Here is a 19,847-nt window from a genome sequence, read left to right as displayed (position 1 = left end):
GGATTCTACAATAACCCCCGCCGACTCTGCCCACGATTCTAGACGCGCCAATATTACCCTACCCATTAACTTGCATGATGCGTCAAGTAATGATATTGGTCTATAGCAACGTGGGTCAGACTTATCACCCTTTTTGAAAATAGGCACCAAAACTGCCTCTTTCCAGGAGGTCGGAATGGGCCCCAGCACTAATGCCTTAAAAAGATTCAGAAGTAATGGGGACCAGACCTCCAGGTTATGTTTAAAAAGGTCTAAGGGTACTGCATCAGGGCCAGGGGCCTTTAAAGCCGCCCCCTTAGTCAAAGCCAGCTCCACTTCCGAGAGCGTTAATGAGTCACTAAGTATCTTTGCTGATTCCATGTTAACATTACAGTATTCATCCTCTCCCGTGGTAACAGTCTGTAGTTTCTCCTTGGGATTGAAGATTTTACTATAATGAGCTACCCAGGAATCTTCAAGTATATGCACTCGAATGGTATTTTCTTCCCCTGTTTTTAAAAAAGGCCTGTTTATTATTTCCCAAAAAAGTCTATTATCCCTTAGATCAACCGCTTTATCCAGGTCTTCCATGCTATGTGTACATACTCAGAGTCGACGTAGATGGGCTGCCACTAGGGCTCAGCCTTTGTAAACATTCAAACAGCAGACTTGAGGCAAAACGATAAGGCCTTGAATTGATAATGTAGACCATGGACTATGAAACTCAAATACTTACAGTGATGAGCATGGATTGGTATGCGGAAATATGTATCTTATACCCAAATAGATGAAATCTCATGCATCGATGGACTGAAGTATATCGAGTAGTATCACCATTCTATTTTAATGCTCTTTTTGCTGGATACGCTATCTAACCATAGACTTCTCACCTTTAGAATACTCCCAAGCGCCTGGCTCGATCTGGAGATGATATCAGCAGTGCTCCCTGCGTGCTGGTAGGTGGCTCCCTATGGCTCCGTGATTACTACTAGTGGCCCAAGAAATGGCAAAGCAAAGTGGCATACATGGGAAGAGGTGTGGCGCCGCGGCTAGGGCGACTGACTCTGGAATCTGGGGATCACGGTTCGATCCCCAGCACCGGTGTAGGATTAGCTCAGCACCATGTGATTCTGGGCAATAGCTTGCTTAATATTCCCGACGGCCCCCAGCGCCTAGAGACCCTTGCAGGTGATTGTGCGTTTTACAAATGTGGATTATTATTATTATTATTATTATTACAAGCGCAACCCCTATGCCTAGACGTCCGTTTCTTAATATTCTTTTTCAATTCCTTCAAACAGGGAGCACTTTGAACAAACTACAGGTACCAGTGTGCCAAAATCGGATTTTAAGTCTTATTACGATGTTCAGGAGAACAATCCATGGTACAGGGAGGTAGGAGGGCAGTGAGGATCAGTGATTAGATACAGTATCCACTGTATCTGATGTATACTTTTAACCAAAGATTTGACACCTCTAGAAATGATCCTACAGCAGTACCTCCCAAAGGTGGAGGGTCCGAGGAGGAGATGCAGATTTGTAAGTCATGCGTGATCAAGTGGGCAAAATAACCTTACCGTTGGACCTGGCTGCCAGTGCAGTTATGTCAGCCGGAGAGATATCTAGAATCAGCACCCCATTGCCAATGTCAAGGTAATGCCCATTGTCTTGATGGAATGAACATGCATGTGGAAAAGAAAGCAGGATAATCAATTGACTAACATGAAATCGTAGTCCCACCCTTGGTAGGAAAGCAGCCTGAGGCGGCAGCATCAATTTGACCAGAAAGAAAGTGGCGTTGGAAGGTTGCACAGTTACTGTAGTTCAATTACATGGCATGCTTATGGTGATAGGAAAGACTGTCCTGATCATCTGACGCTGTAGTACGCAATTGCGCATAGGCTCAAATAGTGTGCACATAAGGAATATAAGGTCTAGTTTTAGGTCCCATTGAGGAATGACAAATGGTTTTGGAGCATGCATCACAACCAGTGATGCAAAGAAAGAGGGTTCATCAGAAAAACAGTGAGAAGCTGAAAGGGCAGACAAGTAACATTAACTGTGAATATTGCAAGGGAATGTTGGGCCAATGATTAAACAAAACACTATATGAGAGAGTTTGGTATGCAGAAGGTCGTGATGACATAACCCACAATAGGACATACACCTTTCCCAGCATCTGGCATAGATAGACTGCATGGACGAGTGTCTGGCTGCAAGAACAATATCTACCTTTCCAGAACGGCAAGTCAAAGGAATTTAATTGTTGCCCTTCAATCTCCACAAATGGAGGTGTAGGCTGCGGAGATTCAGGTTACTCAGACAGAAGGTCGTCACAAAGGAGACGTCACTCGTGGAGCGCCAGCCTATATCTATTTAACTTGTCTGCTCAGGCATTTAAGCACCAACATGTTCTGCTTGGCCAGACATAACCAGAGATGCAGGGCTTCCTGACACGAGATCCAGGTTGCTACTCCACCCTGCTTGTTGCAGTACCACATGGTGGTGATGTTGCTCCTTAGGACCTGCACTGGCTTCCCTTTATGGCCTATATCTATTTAACTTGTCTGCTCAGGCATTTAAGCACCAACATGTTCTGCTTGGCCAGACATAACCAGAGATGCAGGGCTTCCTGACACGAGATCCAGGTTGCTACTCCACCCTGCTTGTTGCAGTACCACATGGTGGTGATGTTGCTCCTTAGGACCTGCACTGGCTTCCCTTTATGGCAAGTAAGAAGGATTTCATCCAAAGTTCTAAAAGGCTGATGTGGCGCTGGCTCCACACCCTGGACCAGACTACTCAGGATTGTGATCTCCACCTCCCACAGGTGGCCCATCCACCACATTGTGAAGCGTCAGTCACAACTGTGAAGTCTGGGTGGGGAAGAAAAAGATGTCTTCCATTCCAACCAAAGGATCAGGCTGCCACCCTTTCTCTCCGATCCCACGAAAATCACCTGCAGACTCACACAGGTGTCATCACTGGCCCCACTCGCAGCCATCGTCTGACAACACAGCCTCAACATCGTATCCTCTTACGCTGGCGACACCCAGATCATCCTCTCCCTCATCAAAGAACCCACCAATACCAAACTCAACTTCCAGAAAGGTATGCAAGACTTCGCCGTCTGGATGACCAACAGCTGCCTGAAGCTCAATGCAGAGAAAACAGAAATCCTTGTCCTCTGAACCACCCCTTCAGCATGGGACAACAACTAGTGGCCGACCACCCTCGGAAGCCCACCTACCCCCGCAGACCACACCAAAACCTCAGCATCATACTCGACTCAGCACTCACCATGAACCGTCAGGTCAACGTTGTCACCTCCAGCTGCTTCAACACTCTCTGCATCCTCTGAAAGACCTTCAAATGGATCCCCCGGAGTCAAAGAAGACAGTCACCCACGCACGCATCACCAGCAGACTGGACTACAGAAACGCACTCTACGCCAGCATCAACAAGTCCCTGCTCCACAAACTCCAGGCAATACAGAACACCGCTGCCAGACTCGTCCTAGGCATCCCCCGGAAAAAACACATCAGCCACCACCTGCGAAGTCGCCACTGGCTCCCCGTGGAGGAAAGAGGCACCTTTAAAATCCTCACTCACACCTACAAATGCCTACACAACAGCAGACCCAAATACCTCAATGACAGAATCAACTTCCACGCAACCAAAAGAAACCTCTGATCAGCCAACCTTGCACTTGCCGAAACCCCCCGCATCCAAAGAGCCAGAGCAGGTGGAAGATCCTTCTCTCACATTGCAGCCAAGACCTGGAACACACTACCAGCAGACATCAGACGCGCCCCCTCCCTGAGCACCTTCAAGAAGACCCTCAAGACCTGGCTCTTCGGCTAAACAGTCCAGCGGAACTCCACTCCTACCTCCCCCTAGTGCCTTGAGTCCCTCACAGATGAGTAGCGAGCTTTACAATAACCCTGATTGATTGATTTATTGATTGATACTGTAAGAGCTAGACAACTTCGGAGAGGCAATCTTAGTGCTAGGCCCACTGAAACCTTAAGTTCCATTGCAGAACTCTTATGCACCATCTGGCGAATGGGAGAAGAAAGATGCACAATGCCAGTAGCACACAAAACTTAAGAACAATCCTTCACCGAGACCCAGTACTGAGCCCGAAACATCAGGATTATATCCATAATGTCTTGGACATGCTGCTATGGTGAAAAGGCCTTGAATGCCACCATTGCCATGATAGCCCCTAAGAAGGTAATCTTCTGTGTAAGGATGAGGTGGACTATGGCTCGTTAATGGAAACCCCCAAGAAAATAAAGAACCCAATTGTTGCTGGGAGGTGGTCTATAACTAACTCTGGATATGCCTTTCTTGAACCGCTAGTTGTCAAGGTACATGATTACATTAATCCCAACCTGCAAAGAGATAACTTTTATGAACACTCAAGGGCTGATGAAAGGCCGAAGGGCAGCACAGCACAAAGAAATTGTCCGGAAAGCAGTTTGAACCACAGGTACTGCCCGTGGAACTGGACGACGGGTACATGAATGTAGTCCTCCTGCAAGTCGGAGACACAACCTGTCACCTTGATCCAGAGCACAAAGGATCTGAGCAAGAGTGAACATTTTGAATTCTCCTTCTTCAGAAAGGCTGGAGCCGTAAGCCTCTACTTTTGTTCGGAGTGAGGAAGTAGAATGAAGAGCACATCTATCAGAGTGTGGCACCTGCTTAATGCACCTTTAGCCAGCAGGAACTTTTTGCATCAAAACAATGTAGATCTAGAGTGGAGGAATAAGAGCAAAGGATGAGATGAAAGTCAGGATGCAGCCCCTTTGAATAAACTGTAAAACACATCGGTCTGACGAGATGGATTTCCAGCTGGAGAAGGAATCCTGCCTGCTCCCCACTGGCTGGTTGTGGGCTTAAGAGGGCAAATTAAAGTAGACTGGGGAGCGCAACAGCAAAGGATGAAGATTCGGATGATTTTAGACCCTGAAGGAGTGAAAAGCCTCAGCTTCACAATGTCTGCCCCAATAAGGTTAGGTTTGCTGTTGCACCATCTAGGAAGTGTGACACTGCCGGGAAGATGGCCTTCGGAAAAACCCTATATTTTCAGATAAAATTTTCTGGATGAGGTAAATAACCCCAACAATTGAGCTATGGGTTTACTACCTTTGAAACACTGGGACCAAGAAAGATTTTTTTCTAGTCTATAGTCATCGAAGGGCTTGTCCAGAAGGGGCCCTTGATTATCTCTTGAAAATCCAGTTGATCACATTCAGGTATGCCTCTTAAGTGCTACAGTGGTGCAATATGGAAATGGTTGGATCCATGTCTGCATGCAGCACATACTTTGTTGTGTTCGGTCTATCCTCGATGCACAAGTTACTACTTATGTAACTATATATCTGTAAGAGACATTAGTTAGTGATAGATTCCTTACCTTAGGATATCCCCAGGCGTCAGACTGGATCCGCAATTTTTGCGTAGCAATACCCCAGCTCGTCGGTAGGCGTCGTCCGCGGCTCCGCGTCCGTCGTCTGCGTCGTTAGCGCCGGAATGACGTTGTGGGAGTACTTAGACGGCACCCATGCGCGCTGACGTCAGTTCTGATACACAGCTTTTCCGGGCCAGATATGCAGAGCCATGATAGAACCAACACTGGTGCCATGAAACTAGGGCCCTGAAAGGGGAAGACCTTAACCCTAGATATCGATTCGCAGAACGGGGAGGATGGGTGGGTCGGTAAGGAATCTATCACTAACTAATGTCTCTTACAGATATATCATTACACAAGTAGTAACTTGTGCATCTGAAAGAGACACATTAGTGATAGATTCCTTACCTTAGAATAGATACCCCAGCAATACCAACCCCGGTGGTGGGTCTGCGAACCAATAATCACACCAGAAAGTCCTGGAGGACGGAACGGCCAAAGAAGCCATCCCTCCGGACTTGGCGGTCCAGGCAGTAGTGTCTTGCAAACGTGTGCAACGAGGCCCACGTAGCTGCCTGGCAAATGTCCTGCAAGGGCACTCCCCGGCCCAGGGCAGTTGTAGTCACCGTGGCCCGAGTAGAATGAGCCCGCAATCCAACCGGGGGCTCCTTTTTGGCCAAGGAGTAGTATGCCTGGATACACAAGATGATCCACCGCGAGATGGTCCGCTTGTACACCGCCTTTCCCTTCTTCGCGCCCACGTAACCAACAAAGAGTTGGTCATCCACCCGGAACTGGCGTGTGCGATCCAGATAATAAGAGAGCGCAAGTTTTGGGTCCAGACGGTGGAGCCTCTCCTTCTTTCGAGGGATGCGGAGGCGGAAAGAAGGTCGGCAAAGTAATGGACTGCCCGATGTGGAAGGCCGTGACAACCTTGGGCAGGAAAGAGGGTCTCGTCCGCAACACTACCTTGTCCGGATGGACAGAGAGGAAAGGAGGTGTAGAAGAAAGAGCCTGGAGCGCACTCACTGGCAGAGGTGATGGCCACCAAGAAAGCAAGCTTCAAAGTAAGAAGACGGAGAGGACAGTTATGGTGCGGCTCAAAGGGAGCACACATTAGATAAGTAAGTACAAGATTCAAGTCCAACTGGGGCATCACGAAGGGAACAGGAGGGAACATATGAGTGATACCCTTCAGAAATCTATTTACAATGGGGGACTTGAATAAAGAAGGCTGATCAGGTAGCCTTAGGAAGGCGGAAAGGGCAGTAAGGTAGCCCTTGAGAGTGCCCAGAGCAGAGCCCTCCTGGGCAAGAGAAAGAAGGAAGAGAAGAACCTCAGAGAGAGGGGCAGAGAGAGGATCCACAGCCTTTGCTGTGCACCATGCCACAAATCTGTTCCACCTGCAGGCGTATACCGACTTTGTGGAGGGACGCCTGGCTGCCAGAATGACATCACAGACTTCGGGAGGCAAGTCAAATGGCCTCAACTGCCGCCGCTCAATCTCTAAGCTTGCAGGTGGAGTCTGGACAGGTTCGGGTGCAGAACCGTCCCCAGCTGCTGCGACAGAAGGTCTTCCCGAAGAGGCAGACGAATCGGGGGATCGACTGACATGCTGAGTAGCTCGGGATACCAGTATCTTTGTGCCCAGTCCAGAGCCACAAGAATAACCTGGGCCCGGTCGCGCCTGATCTTCTTCAGCACTCTGGGCAGAAGTGGTATAGGTGGAAAGGCGTACAATAGACCGCAACTCCACTCGCGACGAAAAGCGTCTCCGAGCGAGTGCCGCCTTGGAAATTCCAACGCGCAGAACTGATGACATTGCGCGTTCTCTTCTGTGGTGAATAAATCTAACCAAGGCTCTGCCCATTGCTGAAAGAGGCCTTGCGCCATGTCCGAGTTCAGACGCCATTCGTGATCCATCATGCACGGACGGCTGAGTTCGTCCGCCCTGGCATTCAGAGAACCTGCCAGGTGCTGAACCACCAGGGTCAAGCCCTGATGTTCCAGCCACTGCCAGAGGCGGAGAGCCTCCTGGCATAGGGTCCACAACCCCATTGTGCCCTGTTTGTTGCAGTACCACATGGCGGTGGTGTTGTCCGTGAACACCTCCACTACACTCCGCCGGACAGAGGGGAGGAATGCCTTCAGTGCTAGTCGGATCACCCGCAGCTCCAAAAGGTTGATATGGAGCCGGGACTCCGCGGAGACCAGAAGCCTCTGATCTCCGCCTCTCCCATGTGGCCTCCCCAGCCCTGGAGGGACGCGTCCGTCACAACCACGTACTCCGGGTGGGGTAGGGAGAGGAATCTTCCACTGACCCAATCGCGGTCCGTGAGCCACCACTGTAGCTGTCTTGCAGTGCCCTCCGAGATCAAGACATGATCGGACAAGTTGCCCTGATTCTGGGCCCACTGAAACTTCAGGTCCCACTGCAGAGCCCGCATCCGCCACCGGGCGTGATGCACCAGAAGGATGCAGGGGGCCATCAGCCCCAGAAGCCGCAGCGTCAACCTGACCGAGACTCGGGATAAAGGCTGAAAGATCGGAATCAGAGCCGGAATATCCCGAACCCGCTGTTCGGGAGGATAAACCCGAAACTGCGCCGAGTCTAGAACCGCTCCGATGAAGAGGAGCTTCTGAGAGGGACACAGGTAGGACGGGGATGTGAAAATAAGCGTCCTGCATGTCCAACGCTACCAGCCAGTCTCCAGGGTCCAGGGCAGCTAAGACCTGAGTCAAAGTCAGCATCTTGAACTTCTCCTTCCGGAGGAAGCCGTTGACGTTCCGTAGGTCCAAGATAGGGCGTAGGCCCCCTTTGCCCTTCTTTGGTACCAGAAAGTAGTGGGAGTAACAGCCACACCCTACTTCTGGCCCAGGAACGCGCTCGATGGCCCCCTTGGCCAATAGGGCCGTGACTTCCTCTTGCAGAAGTTGCAAGTGATCCCCCGACACGCGGTGGAATTGCGGTGGCATGGCTGGAGGGGTCGCCTCGAAGGGGAGGGAGTAGCCCCTTCAGACGATCTGCAGCACCCACCTGTCCGATGTGACAGTGCGCCAGTGGGTGAGGTGATGGCGAACCCTGCCCCTCACTGGCGTCACATGGGCCTGAAAACACTGACTAGGAAGGTTTTGAGGCAGATGCTGCGGAGGGAGGTTTGGACTGGCCTCACCGTTGTCCCCGAACGCCGCCACGGCGGTTTCCACGACGCCACTGCGTTGTTGTACATTCTGCGGTCCATGGCTGGCATCACATGTGGGGGCTCCCCTTCCGTGGCCACGAAAGGAGCGAAGGGCACCCATTTGCTGGCGTGTGGCCGAGAGGCCCAAGGACTTGGCCGTAGCCCTGGAGTCCTTAAAACGCTCAAGCGCATGGTCTGACTTGTCGCCAAAGAGGCGACTGCCATCGAATGGCATGTCCAGAAGTGTGGCCTGGACATCAGCCGAAAAGTTGGCGGACCTCAACCAGGCGTGGCGTCGAACCGCCACCGTCGTTGCCATCGCCCTGCCCAGTGAGTCCGTGGTATCCAGCCCACACCGGATGGAATATCGCGCTGCATCTCGGCCCTCAACAAAGGGCTTGGACGAGTTTAGCCCGGACCTCCTCCGGACATTGTGGCAGCACGTCCGCGACTGTGTCCCACAGGGTGTGGGTGTAGCGGCCCAAGAGACACGCGGTATTGACAGACCGCAGCCCCAAACTTAGGGACGAGAACACTTTCTTCCCGAATTGTTCATATCTCTTGGATTCCCGATCGGGCGGAGCCGTCGGGAATGCGGTCTGGGAAGTGGAGGACTGGATAACCAGGCTCTCGGGGGTAGGGTGGGTGGACAAAAAGCAAGGGTCGCCCGGGGGCGGGTGGTAGAGTCTGGCCACGTTCCTATCCACAGGCGGACATGTGGCGGGCTTGGACCAAGTGCCCACAAGAACGTCACACAAGGCCTCATTGAACGGCAGTAGAGGCTCACTCGACCTTGCCTGCAGTTTGAGTACCTCAGTGAGGAGGTTAGTCCTCACGGCCGCGACGGGGAGCTCAAGGTTTAAGGTCATACCGCCCTCGTCAACACTACACTATAAGCAGCCCCCTCCTCCGTAGCCACGGTGGGAGGGGAGACAAATCCAGTGTCTGGCGAAGTGTCAATACCACTGGCCTCCCCAAGCTCATATGTCCAGTCCTCTTGAGACTGGCACTCCAGTCTGGAGTGCCAGAGGGTCCTCAGACCCCTCCCAGTCACCCTCGTCACCCGTCGCCTGTAAAACAGGTGCAACAGACGGGGCCTCCTCATGGAAATAAAAATCTCCAAAGGCCGTCGGAAGCCGTTTCGGCGCCAGAGTCGGACCGAAGGGAAGATTGGGGACGGGTCCACAGTGGGCGCCGGGGGCGACACCCGCGGGTCCGGCACCGGTGAGGTCGTGAGGTCGACCGGCGACGACCCGGATCCGGAAGCGGATCCGGTGAGGTCCTGCGGCGCCGGGACCAAAGTCACTGGCGGCGTCGGCCAAGCACCCGACGGCGTCGGGGCCGAAGCACCCGACCCGCAAGGCCTCCAGTCGGAACCGCTAAATAGAACAAATATACCCTGCCAAGGTTAATTTGTAGGTCCCAAAAGGGGGGATCGTAATGATAGGGCGGGTGGTGACACAATTCTACGTATCAGAGTCAACAATACATCGCACAAGTAAGATACACTTTTTTATGAAAATAGAGTTCATTTATTATTAAAGTTGTGGTTCATATTTAAATCCATGTATGGACTTTGAGACAAATGTGCAACAGTGGATTAAACATTAGATACAATGTAAGTCAAAATTAGGCTTCACAGAGAACAAAAACATTTATTCACGTCCCACACACTTCCGCAGTCATTCACTAAACATACACTCACTCTCAAACTAACTCACTATTATAATACACACATAAAATAATGGAGGTAAATTATAGCCTGCAGGTAACAGATTTAAAGCTGCTAGGAATAAATTAACAACATGGAGGCGCCGCGGAACCCGACTGAGGAGGGAGGGACCTCATGGCCTTGAGGTACCGCTCGATCTTCTGTGGCGACGCGCCGTGCCCAGGGACCCGAAGGTGTGGGGCAGGCGGCGACGCTAGCGACTCCGTCACCCGAACCCCCCGCCGCATCGTGCGAGCGTCGGGGTGGGTCGTAGGAACAATGACGTCTCTCCAACCTCTCATGCCTCTTACCTGAGGACTTGGATCCTGACGACCGATGGCCAATTCCCGGAGCTCCGATGACTCCTACTCCTACCCCGCAACCGGTCCCTCGACCTCCCGTGGGACCGGGACCTGGAACGGCGCGGGCCGACTGCCGGAGCTCGAGTCGCTTGCCGGACAGCTCCCGCCTAGCTTTAGACATCAGGGCCCGGCAGTCGGAGCAGGTGCGGTCGTCGTGGTCGAGGCCTAAACACTTCAGGCACCGGCGATGGGGGTCGGTAACCGACATCAGTCGGTCGCACTTCGAGCAGGGTTTGAACCCGGGCATCCCTACCGGCACCGTTAGAGTCGAAGACTCGAGGAAAGAAATGATCAAAAAGTTCGATCAAAAAGTGACTAGGGGTAGAGCTTCTTCAGATCTGCGCTAGCTGGCGCAGAAAAAAGAAGAACTGACGTCAGCGCGCATGCGCGGCGTCTAAGTACTCCGACGAGAGAGAGAGAGAGAGAGAGAGAGAGAGAGAGAGAGAGAGAAAGAGAGAAAGAGAGTGGGGGGGAGTGTGGGGGAGAGGAGAGGGAGGAGAGAGGGAGGAGAGGAGAGAGGGAGGAGAGGAGAGGAGAGAAGAGAGGGAGGAGAGGAGGGAGGGAGGGAGGGGAGGGGGGAGAGAGTGTGCGAGAGCAAGAGAGAGAGCGAGAGAGTTTGTTAATAATTTGGATTGGCTTTATTTATGGATGCATGTACCACTCAGGGTCTTCAGGGGTTGGCTTGTGCAGGCAAATGACTGGGGGTGGGGGGGTGGGGGGGGGGAGGGGGGTCAGCACGGCTTAAGCCATGTGGCCGTGAAAACGTCCATTAGGGCCTCCTTACATGGTAGTAACTTTTCAGATGAAGCTGTACTTAGCTGAAGCATGTCTGTCAACAAACTAGCTTTAGTTTCCAGAGTAGACAATTGCAACTGTAGCACTTCACACAAATGCAGCAAGAGACACTTTCTTGCGCAGGTGGACCAAGTGGATAATCCAGTTATTTTTCTGATGAAGTATTTTGGTCCACTGGCTTGATGCAAGTAAAAGAACAGTCCTTCATCAGTGTAATAAAGTGGGGTGGGGGGAAGAATCATAGAGACCGCATCATCATCATTGTCGTCATCATCATTGTCATTAGGGATATTAGGCATGCCCTGGACCGCATTTGAATCTGAGCTTAAGAGGACGTCTATTTTCTACTAATACTGGTATCCAGCGACAGCCGGGGGCTGGAGGTCTGGTAGAACAATCACAGCTGCACCTTTATTTCATAGCATGATAAAAGATCTGGTTCAGGCCAATGTCTGTTTGAGATCAAAGATCAGCATCATCCTTGGATACTGTGCTAGCAAAGTCGGAATTGGCACCGGCAAAGAAAAAACTGGCATGGACCCTGGAGTAGAAGTCTGGTTGGCTTTGATAAGGGTTCGGGAACAGAACCCAAACGAAGAGACTACGAAGAAAATTTGATTGGAGGCCACTTTTGCTCTAGGGTGTCTAAAAGTACACCAGAGGGAGCCAGCAGCATCTGGAAAAAATTTCTGCATGGCCTTCATTAAGGTTGCTATTTATTGCAGGGCTTTTGACAGGAAATGAGGGGGTGTGCTGGAACCAAATAAAGTAATGGTTTGCAGTCAGAAGACACTTGTCCTTGTAAGTGTGGCATTTGCGATTTCTCCATAGACATAGGCTCTTAGGATGCCGGATGGACCAATATACGTGTCCTCATCGGTCAGACTGCCACAGTCCCGTAGGAAGCTGACGGACTGACCGCCGAATTACAATGCATGATGAATGCATTCAGACCGATCGCTGGAACACCGCCATTCTGACAGGCTTTCTCAGACTGCTGAGATGGCGGCCGGAGAAAAGCAGCAGCCATAGAGTTGTACAGGGAGTTCCTACCACTGCCTGGATCATAATGTCCATTTCTGACGATCCAACCGTGGTGGTCCGACTAGCTGTCTCAACTCGACAGAAACAAAGGACTTGGGGTGCATACTTGCCCAAATCAGCTTCTCCCCAACAGTCTCTGGCATGGGTCCATTTCTCCAGGTTTCTCCTACACCGTGGCAGCTGAACCTCGGAGGCTAACAACCTGTGGGCGCAGGAGTGCAGGCAAGTCTGTAGGTGGTATGTATTTCCATTGAATGAGCACAGATCGCCACACCGAGGCAATGTGGGGACATGCAGCACAAGGCATATCCCACATAGGTCATGCATGTGTGTACATATCACATGTTTCCTGTGCGTCTGTTCGCACTTGCAGTGTCATATCCGGGGATATGTGCACCGCCGTAGATGAGACCACATTGGTAGCAGAGTGTGCAGCTTAATACGGAAGGGGTGACTTTCCCAGGCTTGGCGGTGGGAATTTGACCGTCCGACCGGCATCGTAATGAGGCCCTTAGAGTGGTTGAGATGGGGACAAGTTTCCATGAGTTTGACTAAGACATACTGGAAGACATTGAGAAGGAATGGGACTTGTGCCCCATGTTTTGGAGCAGGAGCTCTGTTTCAAACACATTCTCTTATGCTCAGCAACAAAATGCTTTGCTTCTCGCTCCCCAATTGCTTTCAGGTGCTTGAGGGCACACTTATCACACAACGTTTGAGTCATGACTGGAGCCATACTGCCACCCATCCATTTTTTTCTTGATGTGCAAGGTACCAGTGTAGAAGCATCTCAAGGACATTTATATACAAGACCTCCCACAGCTGCATTTTCAATGACCTTAAGTTTAGCTATGTAGTACCCTGTAATTTACCTTAGCTTCAAGTGTTTTTCTAGCCACCCTTGCTCTTTTAGAATCTGCTAGAAAAGGGCAGACTCTGCAAAGAAGTTTAAGATAATGGGAGACTTTGACGTAATGTGAGAGGGTGTTTTAGCGTTAAAAAAAACTCATAATCCAAAAATAGTTTATACATTAATTGTAGGTGTTATTATTTGTACAATTGCTAATATTTTTTTACATATAGTTTGTCATTTTAAGTTATTAGATTATTTAACGTATTGCCAATAGCAATTTATAGTGTTGTAGCAGATTGTTAGGTTTGTAGGGGGATAGGGTGGGAATTTAAGTAACAATTATCATAATTACTTAATTTTTATTCATATTTTAATTGATTAATACTGATGTATATGGTGTAATATTATATATTTTAGTTATATTTTAGGCATAGGCTGCTGGGTTTGTAGGGCTATAGGGTGGGAAGTGTAATAAGTAAATAGTGTTAATCTTATACTATTGGACACATCTTTTCTAATTTCACCTGGAAATTTTCAGTCAAGAGGAAAGAGTCACTATATCTACATGGGGCATTAACATTTCCTTTGAATCTGTGGTTGGTAAACTAGAGCACACAGGATGGTTTCCATCCATGAATTGGACACTTTGAACAGCCGATGTTCAAATCTAGAAGGGACATCAGTAATACATTTGTATAATCACAGACACAATTATTGCAACAGTTCCACCAATCATCTTTCTACTTTTACCAGTAACTATCATAAAGCTTCACATAACTGCAAAGAGCAATACTGGAATGGACTCTTCATCAAATTAAGTTTCCATAATTAAGAATAACCTTCCTCAGTAACAGAGTAACTGATATTCATACTATGGGCATTAACCAATCTGCATTTATCAGTGCAGATTTCATTGCTAGTTCATCTATATATTTGTATTCATGTTTTTCTACCAAACCCTCAGGGGTTAGGATGGGAGCATTACTATGAAAATACAGGGTATACTAGCCATCCGAAGCCAAAGGACTGAAGCCTAAAATCTAATCTGAGAGAGCCCATTAACACTCTAGAGACTAAATAGGCTAAAAGAGGATGGAGAGTGCCTTAAAGGACAAAGAGAGATGACATCTCAACTCCTCACCGTGCATGTAGCAAAAATAAAAGTCTATCCTTTCTGAACTCTGCAATATGTCTAGAGTCATACCTCAACCGCATACACTGCAGTACGTTCATGAACTCCAACACATTATTCTGCCACTGAAGGCAGTCAAGATGTCCTAAATCAGAAGCATGATGCTGAGGAGTGCTGATGGCACTCTATGTGCCTTTGTTTCAGTGACTGAATACTGGACCCCTCTTTCGAGCTCTTTGTCATCCTTGAGTCTTGGCGATCTTTTTTGGCTCTCATCTAATTCATCACCTTCCTCACTTCCGCAGCTGGCACCCGAACGCAGAAGCCTGGCCAGTGGACACCTTCCTCCTGGATTGCAGCCCCTGCCTGTGTATGCCTTTCGTCCATTCAGTACGAGTCCTTGGACCATGGTTTTCCTTCGCTCATGCTCTCTAGTGGAGAAGAATCCCTTTTGGCCCCCCCACACAAACATGTTTTTCGGCTCTTCTGGACAGTGCAAGAGATGTCCCTTATGCTCTTCCCAGCTACCTGAGTATTCTTCTACATCCCTTAAGGGACCCTCATCCTTAATACTTTAGGAACATCCTGTCCTTCTGGCCTGGCAGGTTTTCGGGGTCAGAAAAAAACAACTTCCCTTCACACAAATTAGGCCTCAAGCCCCACCAACCACCTCCAGTCTCAGATTTGCAGATTGGGAGGCATTCATGGCATTCGCCCCTCCCTTTTCTATATATACTTTTATCTGGGCTAACATTTTCCTTCTCGTTCTGTCAGATGGCTAACTCAGACCTTCCTTTGAAAGAATTCCCAATCAAACTGGCCACACTCCTTTGTTTTGTCTGGATTGAGAGGGCTTCTGATATTCAAGGTCAAGAACATCAACAACCAGTCTTTCTCTCCATAAGGAGCTGTCTTCCGCGTGTCTGAAATAATGAAAGCCAACTGCTCCTCCATCCTCTGCTCTTACTTTCCATTTTATCTAATTTGGCTGACACTAGCTGACTCACAGAATATGAGAGGCATACTGCTTTCCTCGTACCACAATCTTGCTCTCCAACTAGCTCCTTCAGAAAAAGCCAACTGCTCGTTGCCACACACTTTGCTAGATAATGGCGGAAGCCCATGGTAGAGGTCTCTAGACTTGGTGCACACTCTTTCTAGAGGGCAGTAAGCTTTAAAGCAGTTGTGCTTGGTTGGAATCAGGCTGATTTTCTTTATTGGCCTATTTATTAAAACTACCTGAGCACGTTGCAGCTCTGGTTTTTGACAGACTTTGAACATTCCATATAATGATGTCTCTTAATTTTGCCATATAATAGAGAAGTCCTTAGCTTGCGCCATAGAAATATATATTTTTTTATGATTTGGGGGTGGAAAATATATCTTGGCAATCCCTCCAAGAGTGCCTCATTAGCATTTCTTAGACCAAACCTCCCCTACAGGCAGCATTTCCTGTATCCACAATCTCTATTTACATTACCATTGAGAAAGGGAAGTGTGTTGCAGCTCTCACGCATCAACTGCGTCAGAGCCCAAAGAATCGAGAGAAATTGCATTACCTTCTCCCCAAACACTCCTAAAGAACCGTGCCTCAAAGCACTGGGATACTTTACAAGTCATGTGTTGTAACATGGAGGTGCATAGATCATAAAGGATACACGGAGAAAGAGAACTACCCGTGCGGCGTCCAGATTTCGGTTGGCAGGACTTACCATTCTCTGCTTGGCTCCAGTGCAATACACGGGACCACTACAAGTACATACATTGAATGAAGCTATCTGCTTATAAAGACATACATATGGACGATCTTTGACTTGTGGAGAACAAGCATTTCTTGACACTACAGAACACCCACATTGGCCAGTGCTGAGAGTACTTTCTAGTCGTCACTTTTCATTGCCCTGATGAAGTTCCCAGCATGGGAATGAAACGCGTTGGCTGAGTTTCTCAGTTTGGAGAGTTTTAAAGAATTTGGAATTAAAAATTGATTTTACACATCACTATTTGGCTATTGGACTTTATGATCTGCGCACCCCCATTTTACAGCAAACAACACTTTGTTCTGGAGCACAGTTACGTCAAACTACGGCTGGCGTAGGGGTTGGTTTTGCAGCAAAATTACTTCTATTAGAACTGGCGTGAGGTGTGGAACTAGAGGTCCGCCGTTGCTCCATTGAACAATTACTTTACAAGTCATGTTGGTGCTCTACCATTGGCTATTATTTACAGAGCCCTTCCTTGATTTACTGAGAAAAGGGTGACTGTTGACTTTTCTCCTAAACCAATTTGTAGTGACTCCAGCTCCAGCAGACTGGGGTATTATATTGGTCATCCAATTTCCTTAACTCAGACAGTTCACCTGAATCCTGACCTTACGTGCTACATTATATTACTGATGACAGTATTTTGTTCTACCCAGCATGATTTAGATGGTCACTCATCTCCACTTCAATAGGTATTCTTTTTTCATTGGACCGTCTACCACCGACAACAGAAATATTCCCATCCCATGTACTCACCAGCAATAATAGTGTTTTGCTGCCTGGCTTGCTCTAGTAATAGTACGTGCTGCAGGAGGGATGGATGTCCATGGTTATTCACCTCCCCCTCCAGGGCCACAGCAGGAACACAGCCGGGTAGTGACGACGTGCTCATGAACTTGCCCGTCAGCGCTCCCCCCTGTCGCAGGGACTGAATTGCTTGTCTCTCTGCCTCCTGCTGTGACGATATCTTAGACGAAGCCTGTGGGAGAGAGGGGACAGAGGGTAAGGAAGCAAGAACAAACAAAAGATTCCAGCTACATTTTAACAACCCAATCTCAAGTCCTTAGAGAAATAGAGCAAATATAAAGTGTTGGGGTTGTAAAGTTAGGGAGAAAATAGTGAAAACAGTGCTCTGATACAAAGGACTCCGGGTCAAACTGAGTGCCCATGAATTTCACTTTAACTGGCACTTGACCTTGGGGAAAAATGAAAAAAGAGGTACCACAGACGTTTTACATCAACAACCCTTACCCATATCAATCCTAAAACGCTAATGTTGCAGCCGCTGTCTATTGTAGGCATAACATATTTTACTGATTAGTGTCTCTTGTATTCAATCAATAAAACTTTATTTCAGTTATGAGCCATAAAAGCACATAAGATAAAAAAATACAATAAAAACAGTTAAGATGTGTAATATAAAATGTACAATATAATAGACATTATGACAGCCGCTACCTTCTTACTATTTAGGTAGGCTCCTGCATCAGGGTAGTTTTATGCAATATGTCATGTAGTGCCAGGTATCTCCCTGAAGTTGTTCATTAACATATTTGCGTAACCAGCTAATCCTATAACTGCACATCAAGCTGTACATACATTAGTAAACACTAAGGTTAAAATATATAAATACTCTAAAAAGGTTTCTATATTATTTAAATAAGTATTGCACATCCTATTCTCCAACACAAATATCAATTACCGTGTTACAGATCACTACTATACAAAGTTTCATGGGAAACGTTCATCTTGTGCCTTACGCTCTACACACCCATCAGAAAACGAGAGAGAGCAAAAACAATCAAATTACATGCATCATATCTGCAGGAAAGTAGGAACTGCTTTTATGGTTACCCCCACTTTTTGCTTGATGTAATGCTGTTTCTGACTAGTCTGACCGGGAACCTGCTAATCAGGACCCAAGTCTCTGTGCTTTCTTCCCTAAATTGGTTTGTTAAGTACTTGGGTACACCCAGATTGGACACTGGTATAACCTGATCAGTCCCTAGTATATGTGCTGTGTTAAATGCTCCGGGGGGGGAGGGGGGGGGGGGGGCATATTTTGTAAATTATTTTCCGCTAGGAGGTTAGCGGTTCAGTTTTACCGCTCTCGCTGGTCGCTACCGCGCCCGCCCAGAACAAAAGGGGGCGGATGACGCGGTCGCGCAGCGGACGCGGACAAGGCAAGCCTGTCTGCACCAGTCTGCGTCCGGACCACGGCCAGCACCAGCCATGCTGCCCGAGGGGGCCCAACATTAAGAATTGCTTGGAGCAAAGAGCAATTACTTGCTTTTTGCACCGTAAACTGCCACAGGCCTAATTGTCGGGACCTCTGTTCAGAAGAATAAAAGGCAGGAATTCTCTGCGAGTTCCAATGCCGCGCCTGCAACTTCAGGTTTGAAAATGCTGGTGAGGACAAAGACATGTCAGGGGCTGATTCTATTAGAATACACACACCTCCCCCAAGGCCCTCCATTAAGGCATGCCTTGTCAACTGCAGATCTCTGTCCAAACATGCAGATGACATCTGGCTCAACATAAAGACGAATGCCTGGGACATTATGTTTCTAACTAAAACCTGAATGCGAGATAGTTCCAACTCGCACATAGCATTAGCCATTCCAGCAGGCTAAAGGATCTCTAAAGTGAATTGTGCTGAGAATAGATTGGAAGGTGGCCTTGCTATTATTATGAGAGAAGACTGGGAGATTATGTTTAAGGGAATTGGTAATCTGGGACAGATTGAGGCAGTGTTTTACCTCAGCTAAAACCTCCCTTATGGCAGGATTATTGGTATATAGACCCTTGAATGCCCCAGCGGCCCAGATGTTGAAACTCTATCATATCATTGCTGATCTGTCATTGAAATACACTAACTTGACAGTCCTTGGTGATTTTAATGTCCATCTGGAAAATTCCAACTGCCCCTTAGCTGTCCAGCTGGCGGATACCCTGAAAGGGCTTAATCTGACGCAAAAGGTAGCATCACCAACACATGTGGCTGGTCACATGTTGAATCTACTCTTCACCAATGATCATGCTTTACAGGTAGAGCACTCGCTATCTCTGACCTGGTCCGATCACTGGCTGATCCCTTTTAGTGTTTGAGGGTTTTCACGCAATGATCTGGTAAGACCACCCTTGGAGGTCAGGAGGAATTGGAGAAAGGTCTCCGCTGAATAAATGGGCTTTAAGCTACAGACCACTCTTCCCCCAGCCCACAGGAGACCCCAGTCTAGATGCACTAACCTTTAATCAGTGCATCAAGTCTGCTCTGGGTAAAACTGCCCCGATGAAAAATATGAAGCTTGCTAAGAGCAAACCTTCAGCTCCTTGGTTTACGGACAAGCTCCGGACGGAGAAGAGTCTATGCAAGAGGTTAGAGCGCGCTTGGCGTAAACACTATGAGCCAGCAGCTAAATGTGCCTATAAGGCAGCGCTAAGAAGAGTTAATTCCCTAAAGTGTAAGTCCATTAGGACTTTTTTGACAATCAGATTAATTCCTCTGATAAGTCTATGAAAGAACTGTTTAATATTGTGCAGGGTTTTGCTAAACCTGAGGCACTGAAAAGCACTATTCCTTCCTCCAAAACTCTTTGTGGAAAAC

The 19,847-nt window shown here is 48.4% G+C and overlaps 1 protein-coding gene across 18 annotated transcripts in view; it reads right to left on the bottom strand.

Annotated features, from left to right (window-relative positions):
- Window positions 1-19,847, bottom strand: part of HDAC5 (histone deacetylase 5) — a 1,827,433-nt gene that overhangs the window by 545,522 nt on the left and 1,262,064 nt on the right. For all 18 annotated transcript variants that reach the window (XM_086923942.1, XM_086923931.1, XM_086923932.1 and 15 more), the window contains one exon: window positions 16,997-17,219. In XM_086923942.1, the coding sequence (XP_086780068.1) occupies window positions 16,997-17,219 (223 nt within the window). The remainder of the gene's footprint in view (window positions 1-16,996; window positions 17,220-19,847) is intronic.

This window comes from Lissotriton vulgaris, chromosome 5, assembly GCF_964263255.1.
Source record: "Lissotriton vulgaris chromosome 5, aLisVul1.2, whole genome shotgun sequence".
Lineage (NCBI taxonomy): Eukaryota > Metazoa > Chordata > Amphibia > Caudata > Salamandridae > Lissotriton > Lissotriton vulgaris.
Note: the sequence above shows the minus strand (reverse complement) of the source record. Positions and strands in the feature narration are given on the sequence as shown.